Source organism: Sturnus vulgaris, chromosome 3 (genome assembly GCF_052056855.1).
Source record: "Sturnus vulgaris isolate bStuVul1 chromosome 3, bStuVul1.hap1, whole genome shotgun sequence".
Taxonomy (NCBI): Eukaryota; Metazoa; Chordata; class Aves; order Passeriformes; family Sturnidae; genus Sturnus; species Sturnus vulgaris.
Genome location: NC_142245.1, coordinates 16,525,348 through 16,539,750, shown reverse-complemented (window position 1 = coordinate 16,539,750; position 14,403 = coordinate 16,525,348). Strand labels below are relative to the sequence as shown.

The window sequence follows — 14,403 nt, the reverse complement described above, 5'->3', positions numbered from 1 at the left end:
CCTCCTTCCCCACAAAATGGCAGGGAAAGAGCTGCTCTATGTTTGCAGAAAATAGTTATTCTGTAAAGAGGAAAGTTTAAGGGGAGATGCAGTCCAGTGTTTTAAAAAATCAGTGAAGTTTGTATATATATGCAATGAACTATACTGTGTAAATAATAAAATATAGGCAGGTGGAACAAGATCACATTTTGGTTTATGGCCCTACATTGGAAAAAACAGGCTTTGTTCACACGGAGATGCACCATTTTTCAATTATTTCATTAGTCAAGTATTGAGGCCAGGTTTTTTGGGTTTTTTTCCTAATACCTTCAGAGGTCATTAAGTTGGGGTTTTTTTTCAAATTTTAAGGGGTTTTTGTTTGGTTTTGGGTTTTGTTTTGCTTTTGTGGGGTTTTTTGTTTGTTTGGGTTTGGGGGAGATTGTTTGTTTGGTTTGGTTTTTTGTTTTACTAGCCAATGTTTAACTACTGGCTGCTGCAGAGCCTGAATTTATTTCCAGTCCCAATTTGCAGTGGTTTAGATCAGGTGGGACGGCCAGCACAGCATTGCATCCATCTGGAGACACGTTTCATTACAACAGATGGGCTGGAGAGCCAGCAGTCCCTGTGCTGATTTGTGTACTGGTGTGAGAGCCCCAAGGGCAGGTGTGCCCTCTGGGGACTAGGCTGACTGGTTGGAGTCCTAAGAGAGAGCTGAGGAGTGTGATAACCTTGTTTGGTCCAATAACTAAGGCTGACAAACACTTAGCTATGAAGTGGTTGTTGTGGCATGAGCAGTCACTGCCACCCGGTTGTTTCTCATCACTCCACTGGCAGCAGCAGCTTCCTCCTCCCCCACAGGACTGACCACAGGGATCACTGATTCACACCTCAGGGCAGCAGCTGATGGTTTGGCTTCAGGGGCTGAAAGTGCTGGTGCAAATCCTGCCCTTTCCACTAGAGCATCTGGCTCCTCCTGGCAAGTGCTGTGGACTTCATCAGAGGGGCAGGAGCAAGGAGTTGGCAGCCTTTGTCTTCCATAGCCATTGGCTACACAAAACTGTCAGTGCTCCAAGGGGCAAGATAAAACCTACACAGATGTGGAGGAGGGAAGGAGCAAATGTGACTCATGCCATTATGCAAAATGTCATTCCTGTGGTTCAAGGTGACTAGAGAGAAGCTGGCAATAATACAAAGAAACTCAGTGAAGAACAGGTCAGGCTACAGACCTCAAAAGTCGTGCTGGAAATTCAGAAGAATCCCATAAGAGCTGGGGGAAATTCTTACAGGGGCATCCCAAAGGAGCTGGAAAGTCAGATCCAGCTGATTCTGTCTGTTGTGATTCTTTTTCTGGGATCTGTATAACATTGTGTCTGCACATCATCTCCTGTGCATTTTCCCAATCCCTTTGTGTATTAACATCCGAGGTATGTCACTTGCTGGAGAGCTCCCAGAGATGTATCAGCAACGACTCCCACCATGTTTCTGCTTTTAACCCATGTGTGTCCCTTGTCTTTTGGCAGAATCAGCCCTCCTCCCTTTCCATGCTGGACTTGCTCCACGTGGCCCGTGACATTGCTTGTGGGTGTCAGTACCTGGAGGAGAACCACTTCATTCACAGGTAGGTGAGCACAGCCTGGGCAGGGCTTGCAGACAGGCCAGCAGGGGCAGGTAATGCCCTGCTCCATATATTTATGCCCTGCTGCACTCTAGTGGCTGGATACCTTTAAACAAGGTAGACAAAATCAGAATCATAGAAGCAATAAGGAGAGGAGCTGCTATAAATCAGGCTGGCAAAGGTCTGTAGTTTTGCCGAAGATCCTGAGCCCTGTCTCAGGGCCTGCACTTGTGCAGCCTATTTGGCTACTCTGCAAATGGACACAATCTTGTGGCAAAAGTCTTTAAAGCTCATCCTGTCATGAATTTTATTTAGTGCCTGTCTGCTCATTTTGGAAGCCTGTTCTCCCTCTTGAAGAACACCTGTACAAGCACAGCCAGGGGGGCAACATCAGGTGACCATTGCTCCTGCAAAACAGGGTATTTGGCAAGCATCTAAAATCTGCCTGTCGAGTAGAAATGAGTAGAGAGGTGGCAGTTCACGGTTCTGAGAGTCACCCACAAGTTGTGCCATTGTGTTATTCAGACCTCAAGGTTAACTCCAGCCCAGCAGAGGTGGAGCTTGGAGCTTTACCTGCATACACAGGTTCAGGGCCATGGCTTCAGTATTCAGAGCAACAACTGTACATTGGTGTTCTGCCTGTCTCTGGCAATACAACAGCCTTTTGACAACACTTGAGCAAGCACAGCAGGGGCAGATCTGTGCATCATTCCCCAGACAGCTTGATGTTGGGACTAGTGCACTGCTGAAATCAGCTCCTCTTCTTGCAGTCCTTAGAGACATAAAAATAGCTCCTGAGGTGAAGGGAGGCTCACAGGAGACCCACCCTTTCAACTGGAAGATGTTACGTGAAGTTTAAAGAGAAAATGTTAAAAAACAAAACTCTTCCTGCTGTGGGGATAAATTGGAACTGGGGACATTGCTGTTATCCATAAACACTGACTTTTCTGGATGTTCTAGATTCTCTGCAGCTCAGGAAAGTAGGTACTATTTTTTTTCCTTTTTGATTTGCAAAACTTTCAAATTATTAAATGGTTCTTCTCTTTCTTTTTCTTTTCTTTTCTTCCCTTTCTTTTTAGGGACATTGCTGCCAGGAACTGCCTCCTTACCTGTCGAGGGCCTGGGAGAGTGGCTAAGATTGGAGACTTTGGAATGGCCCGGGATATATACAGGTAGCAGAGCCAAGCTCAGGGTACCTGCAAGTGGAAGGTCGCTGAAATGAGGGAGGAGCAGTGTTTATGCAGGCTCTTGTGCTGCTCTGTGTAAGCCTGGTGAGGCGAGAGTAGAGAGATCCCAGCCTGGTGAATCCCAGCTGATGCCTTCCTAGTGTTTGCCTTAAACTGTCCTGGAGACTTTTCCCAGTCCTGACAGTTTTCTCCTGGGCAGTGAAGTCTAATGATCATGGAAGGTGTTTTTCCTCCCTCTTTAGACTCTGTCTTCAGTTTCCTTGCTTTGCCTTCTCCACATTGAATGGCATTGATGTACCCTTTTGTTTTGTGATCCCAAATCATTCTGAGTTTAATCTCTCTCCTTGATGCTACCCCTGCACCTTTGGTTTGGAGTCATCAGTAAATCTCCTCAATTTACTGCAGCAGAAGGAGGAAGGTGCAGAAGAAGGTCAGGAAAATGTAATCACCCAAACTGGAATTCAGCCAGGACACAGGGTTAACTACCTCTGCTCTTGCAAGAAGTGCCAGAAACTCTTTAATAACCATAAGCAGTGAGGACTGCAGTTTGATGTCTCATCTTCCATAGAGCACCTCTAGAAGTGCAGCTCCATATCCTGCTGTGCTGAGGAATTGATTTGCCCTGACTCGAGAGAAGGAATGCCTTGTGCTCAGTCACCCACACAGTTTATTCCGGTGCCTTGCCTTCTTTTTTTTCTGATTGGGGATTCTCCTGTGCAATTACTAAGCCAGGCTTGGCTCTGCTTAGCTTGAGCTCTGACAGCATCACAGCCTGAGGTGATGCAAACAGAGTGCTAGCTTTGAAAAACCCAGGTGTATCAGAGCTGCTTGGGTTTTTTCCCTCCACAAAGAGCCCCCATGCTGCCCACTGTCAGATGGGGCTCTGCTGGGACAAAGTAGCATCTGTCACCCTCACACAATCAGCAGAACTGACTGCCAAGATGAACACTTTGGTGCTGAGCTTTCAAAGGTGCCTTTGAAGCCTGCATATGTTTCTTTGTCCACGAATATCCTTTGGATGCTCAGGCTGTGCATTTATGATCACTGATACCAGCTTGCATGAGCAGCCTCCTGCAACTGCCAGGATGGGATTTGGGTCTTGCAGGTTTTATTTTAAATGACAGTCACTCTAAAGGACTGTTGTAACTCCTGTCTCAGGAACATTTCTGTGATACTATCCCAGCTTTAATGGCCTGGCATCCTCCTCAACAAGCTCCTTGTTCCTACAGAGGGGTTTGGATTTTACTCACAGTGCTTTAGACTGGGTATATGGGATAGGTTTGGTTTATTCTTGCTGGGTATGCCCAAGATGACCATGTGTGAGATGAGATGAGGAGATCTTGCTGTGGTTGAAGAGGGCAGGAGGAGGTTCTGCCAGCAGCAGTTACTTTGTTAGTAATTCACTAGGAGGATGAGGATAACTGGTTTACCAGATCAGGCCTGGAGTGATGTAGATTAAACAGCACTTCCATGGTTTGTTCTTTTCCACTACTTTTATGAGAAGAAACAGGTCATTTCAGCACTTAGATTGTTCCACCTAAATTAGTCTCTCCTCTGGCTCATAATTTTAATATTTGTAATTACAAAAATCCGGTATTAATGGCATTTTCTGAATTCTTGGCTGATTCTTTTGCTTTGTTTGTTCTTTGCAGAGCCAGCTACTATCGTAAGGGTGGGTGTGCTATGTTGCCTGTCAAATGGATGCCTCCTGAGGCTTTCATGGAAGGGATATTTACATCAAAAACAGACACATGGTGCGCTTCCTTTCCTCCGCTGTCCGGTCTGTCTGTGTTGTAACCCCTTTTGTAAACTGTGAATATTTTCACACGTTCTTGTTCACTTCCCACTTACTAAAAAGACAAACTGGGTCTTTCAGAGCCAGCAGTGTTTGGGGAGACAAGGGATCAGAAAGGTCAGACCTGTGCAGAGGTGGGTGCTGCAGGGCAGGTGAGCGGGCAGGGAAGGTGCTGCTCCAGGGAGGAGAGCATTAGTCCCACACTGAGGAAAGCAGCATGGAAGGAAGGGTGTTGTACATTGGGAGTTTGCCTTTCTCCTGGCCTACAGCAGCACTTGGAGCTCTTGAGTGGCTAGAGATGGGGAGGAAAATTGGATGAGCAGGAGGCAAGAGCTCAGGGAGTGTGTGGAGGGGGAAGGGGCTGGTGGCCAGGACGCAGCTCCTGAGTGACAGGTGTGACCTGTGGGCCTCAGAGCACCAGTGGGGATTCACTAGCATTATATTTCATACAGGATAGCTATTCCAGAGGAAAAGCTTGATGTAACTCCTGTCTCCAGCAGTGGTCAGTGTCTCAGAAAAGGATAACCTGACTTTCACGTTTGTTACCTCCAGCTGAGCAGGGCTGAGTACAAGGGCAAAGCAACCATATTTGCCTACCTACATCATAGGCTTCACTCACCTAACAGTCAACTACTGGTATTTGTTAAAAGTTCTAAAGTTCACTGCTAACAACTGTGCAGCTTATTTATGTCTGAATCCTACTGCAGGATTCCCACCAGCTGCCTGACCAAAGGTTGCAAAGAGCAATGCTGATGGTACTGAACCTAAGGGCATTGCCCACTGGTGATGGTCATTCCAGTATCCCTCACTTTATTTTCCTTTGCTTCTGTACTCAGGTCCTTTGGTGTACTGCTGTGGGAGATATTCTCTTTGGGATACATGCCCTACCCCAGCAAAAGCAACCAGGAGGTTCTGGAGTTTGTCACCAATGGAGGAAGGATGGATCCACCTAAAAACTGCCCTGGCCCTGTGTATGAGACTATAACTTTGATATATTCATGCAATTAAGTTTCTGTTCCAAATGCTTTTTCTCTACTCAAAAGTTAATGACTTTTAAGGTTGACCTAATCATGGCTAATCTACGTTATTAAACTTCAGTGTCAGTGATTTCTCTAATATTTAATTTTTCTGTTATTTTGGAGAATAATTCACAGCCCATTTGAGAAGTCTTGGCCACTGCTTGTTTGGTCAAAGATGACACAATATTTCTCTGTCTTAGGTTAACTGTGAAACTTCAATGCATCAGACTGTTCACAGGAAGGGAAAATTGAGCTCCTTTATCTGTATCCCTGCCTATCTTTAGTGTATTATCCAAGGGATTTCAGGTGAATGAGTAATTTCTCTGAAAGACTGTGGATTTCACCCCACTGGTGGTCACATTCCAGTGGTTACCAGTGCATGAGCTGTCCAACTCCAGGGAAGGCAGGGAGCTCTCATTTGTTAGAAGCAAGAATGGTGATGGATGTCTATGACTCCTAAGCTGCCATGAGTAGTTGTCACATCCCATGGGATCTGCTGTTCACGAATGTCTCCTGTTCTGCCCTTCCAGCTACCGCATTATGACCCAGTGTTGGCAGCACCAGCCTGAGGACCGGCCAAACTTCGCCATCATCCTGGAGAGGATTGAGTACTGCACTCAGGTATCAGTGTTCATCTGCCTTGGATGACAGGGGTGGAGAGGGCTCTTCTTGAGGAGCTGTCTAGACAAGCCGGGACACAAGATGAGGAGGCAGCATTGCACTACTGCACTACTGCAGTCAGCAGTCCAGGGAGACTGATGTCAGCCTGGGACCCCTGGCTGGGATGTTTGCCTCATCAGGTGCTTGATCTTTTTGCTTGTCTTTTGCTGCTGAAAGGCACCGGCTGGCACAGGCTTGCACAGCTTTACAAAGAGCACACCTGTAGCTCTGCTTCTGTTTATAGAGGCACAGATTTCAACAAGCAAAAGAGCAAAGATAGGCCAGCACCTGCACTGCTTTCACATGCCTCTTCCCAGCCACTCCATCCCAGTGTTTACCCTTAAGGCACAGTCAGCACTGGACAGAAATGGTCCCAGCTCAGAGCACCCTTTGCAGGTGTTTTCAGCAGCTGTTGGCAATGTTTTAATCTGACAGTGCTGGAGAAGGAGATGGCCAGGCTAAAGGACTGGGGATTCTTAGGCTGGGCAACAGTGAAAAGATGTGGCTGGCTTTCCAGAACAAAAAATTTTTTTCTGACCAGTTTAGCTTGTGAGGAGTAGAGCAGTTTGGAAAATGTTCTCCTGCCTGCATCAGCACAGGCTCCTTGTATGATCTCACGGTTGTTCACTTCAGTCGGTTTGCTTTCCCTTTCTATTTGGGAAGCTTGATCTGTTTTTTTATGTGTGTTTGGATCCTGAGATTGGGAGGCAATTTATTCTGCTGTCTGTAGCTTGCCATGGCATACAGCAATAAGTAAAGGTTGCCAGGATCACCACGTTTTCTCTCAGTTTAATTTTCAAAACTGCTTAAATAGCTCAGAACTGCAGTCTCTATGGATTCGGGCTTCAATGGGTCTGCCAGTATCGTCTTCACTCTGCATTCCCATTCCTGCCTTGTTGTGTGGAGACAATGCTTACATGGCTCCAACTTTCTCAATATTATCTGAGAGTGTTATGAGCTCTGAGATGATATAGATTCCAAAAAACATTCCCACAGGAAATTTTGCTGGACATAAAAAATGCTTTTCATTGGTTTTGTGCCTCTGCTGTTCTATGGTGAGTTTAGGGGTTACTTTCTTTTAAAGAGTTGGATTTTAAGGATATCCTGTTGCATCTCACACCTAACTGCACTTTGTCTGCATCCTCTCCTCATGGAATGAGGGCACTGGGTGGTGGGATGTGTTGAGATCACAGCATGGCAGCTGCTAGATGTGTCATTCAATGCCTGATGGCTGCAGACTTTGAGAAATTCCCGTTGTTCCCTTCGGCAGGATCCCGATGTCATCAACACCGCCTTGCCGGTAGAATACGGCCCATCAGCTGAGGAGGAGGAGAAGGTGGCCATGCGCCCTGACGATCCAGAAGGAATTCCCCCTCTCCTGGTATCAACACACCAAGACAGAAAGGATGATAAGCAAACCCTGCCATCTCCACCACCCCTGCCGTCAGCTGTCACTGCTGGAAAATCTCTAGGGAAAGTGGGAGCCTTGGAACAGCCAGTGCCAGGGAAGCTGCAGTCGGCCACAGCGGGGGGACACATCAACATGGCCTATGCCCAGTCCAATCCCCCTTCCGAGCTTCACAAAAGCCGGGGCTCCAGAAACAAGCCCACCAATCTCTGGAATCCAACCTACGGTTCCTGGTTTGCGGAGAAGCAGGCCAGCAAAAACAGTTCTCTGCTGGAGAAGGAGAGGCCCGAGAGGGAGAATTTGGGACAGGAAGGAAACTGTACTGTGGGGCCCAACATTGTGACTGGCAGGCTGCCAGGCTCCTCCCTGCTCTTAGAGCCATCTTCCCTAACCGCAAGTGTTAAAGAAGTGCCTCTCTTTAGGCTCCGCCACTTCCCCTGTGGGAATGTCAACTACGGATACCAACAGCAGGGCTTACCCTTGGAAAACTCCACACCACCTTGCGCTAGCAGTTACGAGGACCCTGTCCTTAGAAACAAGAGCCACATAACCCAGCAGGGGCCCTGAGAGCCCTCGACCCTCTCTTGACTTTTCCCCCCCGTGGCCCCTGAGCCTTGAAGAGATGTCCTGTTACCCAACACACCGCGAGCAAGGCGTCGGACAGCATCACCTCCTATTTTGTGCAAACTTGCTCCAAAAGTGCCACCCTTGACGCTGTAATTTCTACTAACCCGAGAGGCTTCAAACCACCGGAGCCCCAGTAGAGTCAAAGGAACAAGGGGGAGGGAGGATGCAGGGAACAGCTGTTAACTGCAAGGCCCAGCTGCTGTTGCATCAACTCATCCGCATGGTTGTCGTCATGCCCTTCCTGTGAGCTTTTCCCAGTTGTGCGTCCTCTGCTTCTGTGTCAAGCTGCGGCTCACTGCCATGAGTGTTTCATGTCTGGGCTTTTCTGTGCCAAACTTGTCGTTGCTGTGGAAGACTTGAAGGTCTCCTGCTGCTGGCAGAGCTTGTAGTGAGTTTGGGAAGAGCGTCCTCTATCCAAGCCAAAAAACAATACGACAGAGCTGAATGGTGGCACGATGGCACATCCTCAAGTCTTGTTCCAGCTAGAATCCAGTCGTCAAAAGTCCTTGAATGCACGGTGTTGTGGGGGTGCTGGCAGGGTAATGGAAAAACCCTGGTCACACTGCATCACTTGAAGGGGGCGGGAGAGGAAGCAGAGGATGGGTGTAGGTGATAGGAGGCATTCAGGGGGCGAGCATTGTTTGGTTGGGGTTTTCTCTGGTTTGTTTTTGTTTACCTATACTTAAGCACCAGAACCAAGTAAAGCCCTTTAAAATTCCTTCTGTCCTACAAAAGTAGGAATGTCCTTCATCAGGAACATGTGAATGTCAAGTGGAATCAAGGTGAAGCTTTAAAGGACCGTGGTCATGAGAGAGGCTTTCACCATGCTCTGAAAATGGACATCCACCTGCATACCTCGAAGGTTGGAAATAGACTTTGACATACCCTCTACGAACACCACCATAAAGGCAGAAGACTGCATCGTGCCACTGTCTGGAAGCCAGATACTGTCCGTATTGAAGGGTTTAGAACCCTCTTTCCTTTGACAAAATACATGTATGATAGTGGTTTAAGGACAAACACTCCATTGACTCACTTTGTACACCCCGTGCATGAAAAGTATTCCAGTTAAGTGTATTGTCAAAACATAGATGTAGGAAATAATTAATGTGTAAAGATGTGCATTAGTAACTTCAGCTTAGGGTTGGGAGGAGCTGTTTTAGCATGAACGCTATCCAAAAAAAGGGGTGCTTATTTCCATAGAAATGGGAGTACTGGAGCATCAGCAAAGGAGTGGGAAGGTGTTCTTCAGTCTGAGACTCTTTGTTTCAGTGAAGTGACCCTGAGTCTGGCCCTGGATCCAAATGTTGAGGTAAGTTTCCTGTCTTTATAAGGGAACAAACCAGAATCCCTATATATCCTGAACTTTGGGATTGAAATTGGAGGACATGTCTTGGGCCGCCCCCCCCTTGTAAAAAACACATTGTGGGGGGACCACTAGTGTGCTTTCCTGATCTGCCTTTCTGATGTCATCTCTGATACACGAAATTAAATCCTTTTTTTAAACCAAAGCCAAAAGTAGATTTGGTGACTGGTTAACAGGCTGTGCTCCTGTGTTGGAAAGCTTGGATCAGGGGCTGCTCTGAATTTCACGTTCATCTGCTAGAGATCCATCCCACTGCTGCTGCATGGGTTAGGGGGGATACCAAGGGTTACACTTAGAGGTTTCTTTGGGTTCAGCTAAGAGGGTATTTGTCATCTCCAAGGTCATTAGGCTCGCAGCTCTTGCTGTGAAATAGCCACTGGGGAGGGATTCTGTCTAGCTTAGGACTCTGTTAGTGTTATACCAGTCTCTTTCTCTCTAGCTCAGTAAACCCAGTGGGGTAGTTTCTCAAGTCTCAAGAAAGCTGATTAATTCAGGAGGCAAGCACTATCTGAACAATGTATTATACTAGTACATTATTCACATATAGTAGCAATTTTCATTTAAGTATTCCAGCTTTCTCATAAGAGCTGAAGCTCCTCATTGCTTTCTTTAGTTTATCTTTGCACTCTGAGTTTTTGCTGCCTTACAAAGTTACTGAGGGCAGAAGCTGACCTGTTTACTGATGAGTGTTTTCAACAGAATGCACAAGAAAAAGAGTTGCTAAGTTAATGATCTTTGACTAGCTGAAATTATTCATTCTTGGATCTGGGGCAGCACCTTCGATGCTGCACAAATACAGATAAGCTGCCAGGTTATGATGTTAAAGGTGGAATTTCTAAAGAAACTTAAAAAGCACAAGCAGCAAGAGATGATTTTAAGTCTGTAGGTGTGAAAGGCAGAGAGTGTGGTTACTGCTCTGGGCTTGTGCTATGCAGTTATTTTATCATAGAATTTCTGCTGAAATACTCTTACAGAATGGGAGATGTAAAAAAAATGAAGTTAAAAACGTTCCTGCTTCTTACCTATGGAATATGTCAAGAGATAATTGTGATGAGGGGAAATGGTGAATTACCACTGAAATTCTCCAGTCTGCTGAGTACAGTGCATTGAGACAAATACTGTTCAGCACTGGAAGCTGCTTTTAAGTGAACTTCTCCCTAGTGTCTCCAGTGCAAAATGCTTTGTTGTGGGTTCTTTAATCGTTTGGATTTTCTTGGTTGGTTGGAGTTTTGGGGTTTGTTTTTATTATTGAGGGGTTTTTTTAATCCCTCTCAACTCTTGGAATTCAGAAATCCACTATGGGCTTATTTTTTAATGTTAAAACCATACTGTTTCTGAGCTCTTCCACAGCAAGCATCCCTGTATGCTGTACCCCAGGTTCAAAAGCTGGTTGGTGCTAGTCAAATCTTCTCATTTAGAAACAAGAGCTGGAACATTTGCCTGTCGTCTTTCTTAGAAAACAAATACTACCATTAATTGCTTAGACCAAAGGGTGCTCTGTTACTTGTGTTCAGGCTGCAGTTGCCATGAGCATGAACCAGAAATTTTGATTTCTGTGTCTAGGACAATTCACCTGTTCAGTACTCAGAGCTGCTGGGACCAGAAGGGATTTAAATCACCATGGGCTCAGCAGACCAAAGCACTCTGTTAATCCCAAATTCCTCTATCAAACCCCTCCATGGCAGGAGAAAAACAGATTCAAGTTATTTTAACCCTCTTACCCATTTTTTTACTTATTTTTTAAATTAGTTTGTTGACACACTGTATATTTTTAAGGAACTTGTTGTAAGACTGTTAATCTTTTGTGTTGGTAATAATGATGTTCTGATTTATGTCTTCCTCATTCTACAGTGGAAAAGCGGAAAGCAGTCTGATCTACAAGACGTAAAGCACAACTGGGAGAAACCCTGTGCTACCCCTCTTATGCTCTGGAAATGGCTTATTTCCATGTGGATGTTACCTGGTATCCTATAGAAGAGAAGTAGTTTCTGATTCTGTGAGCTGCTGGAGGTAACCTCGGTTCGGATGCCTGTCTCTCTACCTTTCCAGTTGTCCCATCATCTTCCCTTTGTGCCACTGAACCTTGTTTCTCCACCATGTGCCTGGGAATGAAGTGAGGGTGGTTCTGCTCCCCGGAGGCGCAGTGAGGGAGGGGGGTGGGAGAGGGGCTCGGCCACAGCGAGAGGAGGTGCAGGGGCCACAGGTGGGAAGCCTCAGAGCTGCGTTAATTCGGCTGAGTGGGTCTCGGACAGCGGTGCCAGACCGTGGGTGCTCCGGCTTCCCTGCACAGGCTCCACGGGAGCAGCCACAGCACGGCCCACGAGGGCTGGAACAGGGAATGACTGGTGCCACTTTGCATGTCTGCTCCTGGTACTGCGCCTGGCTTCTGGGGGATGAGAACCTTGACACGGGAATAGCATAAAACAGCCTTCCACAGCAGCAAAGACATAGCCATTCGTCTGTCCCAGAGGTAAACCCATCACAGTGTGTCCACATCTGGCTTCTTTTAGTACCGAGCTTCATTATAGGAGTGTCTGTCTCATGTACAGCCATTTATGCAACATTGTTTATAAAGGAAGGGCCTGTGCACTTCAGGGATACTATGAAGAAAAATACTAATATATGGTCATTGAGTATTTTGTATTGAATAGTGTATTTGTATTGTAAACAAGTGTAGTGAACCACGAGGCATGAAGACAAATAAAGTGACAGTAGCTGGATTTCTCCGTGTTGGGCTGTGCAATGATTGGATCAACATCAGGGGGAGGTCTCTGGACATCCATTTTTACTTGGCAAAGTTGCAGAAGTATTAAGGTGATGTGTAACAGTGGTGAGAGTTTTGCATCACTTAATTAGTGGTTTGTCTCAGTTTCTTCTGTCTTCACTCAGAGCCAGGATTAAAAAATACACGAAGGAAACGGATACTTTCGTGTTCAGGCTTGGTTGTTTATTAAATCTTATCACAAAGTACAATGCGTTCAACAGCACTCCTAGCTACCTGCTAGAAGTAAGGGAAATGGAGGAAGATCTAGCTGCTACAAGGTCTCTTAAAGCTAAACAATCCAATAGAGAATTAACACCTATATTATTTATCCTTTTACCCAATAACTAACTTCCCATGAGCCTCAGTGTGACACTGATTGACCAACCAGAAACTACTACCTGAAACCATGAAGAAGAAGGAAGAAGAAGGAAGATGAACACTGAAAGAGACACCACCCAAAATCCTCCATCTTGTCCCATACCTATTACTATACTATAAAAACCTCAAATTTAAAACCCTTCGCCATATGAAAGCACACACTTCTATTTCACTACACACCCGTGATTTTGACTTCATCACTCAAATTTAGAAGCCCTCTCCAAGGCCTCAGGTCAAAAGCAGTGTTCTCCAGGGGGTCAGTGCCAGAAAGCACAGAAAGCTTGAAAACCCCAGGTTTCTGGGATCCAACAGTGATGAACACCCTGAAGAGCAGGTTTGGTGGTACCCCGAGCCACTTTTGGGCTCGCAGCAGCTGTTCCAGACTTCTTTGCATTGCCGATGTTACACACCAAGTTTCTTCCAGGGGAAGGTGTCCTTCCCTCTATCACAAGGAAGACTGGCTTTTACCCACAGCAAACTGGCCAGTACAAAAAGAGAACAAAGGGGTAGCATTTGGGTGTTTTCCTTAATGTATATATCTAAGACAGCCTTTGAGTCTGGACTTAGGGTAGTTCTACCCAAAAGCACTATTTTAATACATTTTCAATAGCTCCTGCCCTGAGACACGCATTTTTTATCCCATCCCGTATCACTCCTAAGGCCCAGGTAGCTGCATTCTCAAGAAATGCTCCTTGAAATTAGGACTGACTTATAAACTTTCTCCTTCACAGGCTCATTCTACTGCAGGATAGTGCTGTGGTTTGGTTAACAAGACCTTTCCAATAGGCACCTCTCTCCTTCCTTCTTTGTTTTCTTCCCTGTCTTAACTCAAAAAGGAGCTCTCCTATGCTCTTCTGGGAACAGGGCTGGTCAGCAGCTGGATCTGGCACTGGCTGGAATCTCTGCTCTAATTCCCCTTTCTTCCAGAGTTATCTGTCTGCAGCCAGGCAGGGAAAAGGATAAAGGTGGGTACTCTGCCATGTGGCTTTCATGGAGAGTTTCAGTTTCCACCTGGTCCTTGACAAGGCTTTTGCAAACTCTGAACTCTGAAAAAGCCATGACAAAAGTGCTGGATTTGCCACCTCTCACAGGTCAGAGTGAACATGTCAGAGGAACTGCGCCACATCTTGCAGATCTGCTCAGCCAGCCTTAGTTCCGTGTGCCTCAGATGTTGCTGATCAGCAGCACTCCAAAAATGCAGGCTCCCTGCCCAGAAAACCACTACTGTCACCATCTACAAAACAGTCACTGAGTCCAGCTGAGCTGAACTCCCCAGAAATTAATTGCCCATCCTCAGACACCTCAAGAAAATTCTCATCCTCCTGTCACATCCACCTGTGGTCTCTCTCTCCTTTACAGACAGTGTTCAAGAAAATTTTAAAGATTTAATTGCTAAGAGTACTGAGGAAGGACATTTTCTTTATTGGGATCTGAGACATGCTATGGGACAAAGACTGGCCCCACAGTCTGCACAGAGTGCACAGAATTGCTGGGGACCATCTGTTTATTTATTTATTTATAAACTACAGATGTTTTACTTATGTAGTTTCTCGGAACTTTGAAGAGCATTTGGCTTTTTTTTCTAACCAGACAAGCTGTGATAGT

The 14,403-nt window shown here is 46.0% G+C and overlaps 1 protein-coding gene across 4 annotated transcripts in view; it reads left to right on the top strand.

The window, feature by feature from the left end:
- ALK (ALK receptor tyrosine kinase) overlaps positions 1-12,376 on the top strand; it is a 310,521-nt gene extending 298,145 nt beyond the window's left edge. For all 4 annotated transcript variants that reach the window (XM_014877491.2, XM_088161050.1, XM_088161049.1 and 1 more), the window contains 7 exons: positions 1,500-1,597; positions 2,674-2,766; positions 4,434-4,535; positions 5,413-5,547; positions 6,126-6,216; positions 7,526-9,602; positions 11,508-12,376. In XM_014877491.2, coding sequence (XP_014732977.2) covers positions 1,500-1,597; positions 2,674-2,766; positions 4,434-4,535; positions 5,413-5,547; positions 6,126-6,216; positions 7,526-8,230 — 1,224 coding nt within the window. In that variant the 3' untranslated portion in view covers positions 8,231-9,602; positions 11,508-12,376. The remainder of the gene's footprint in view (positions 1-1,499; positions 1,598-2,673; positions 2,767-4,433; positions 4,536-5,412; positions 5,548-6,125; positions 6,217-7,525; positions 9,603-11,507) is intronic.
- Positions 12,377-14,403: the final 2,027 nt, after the last annotated feature.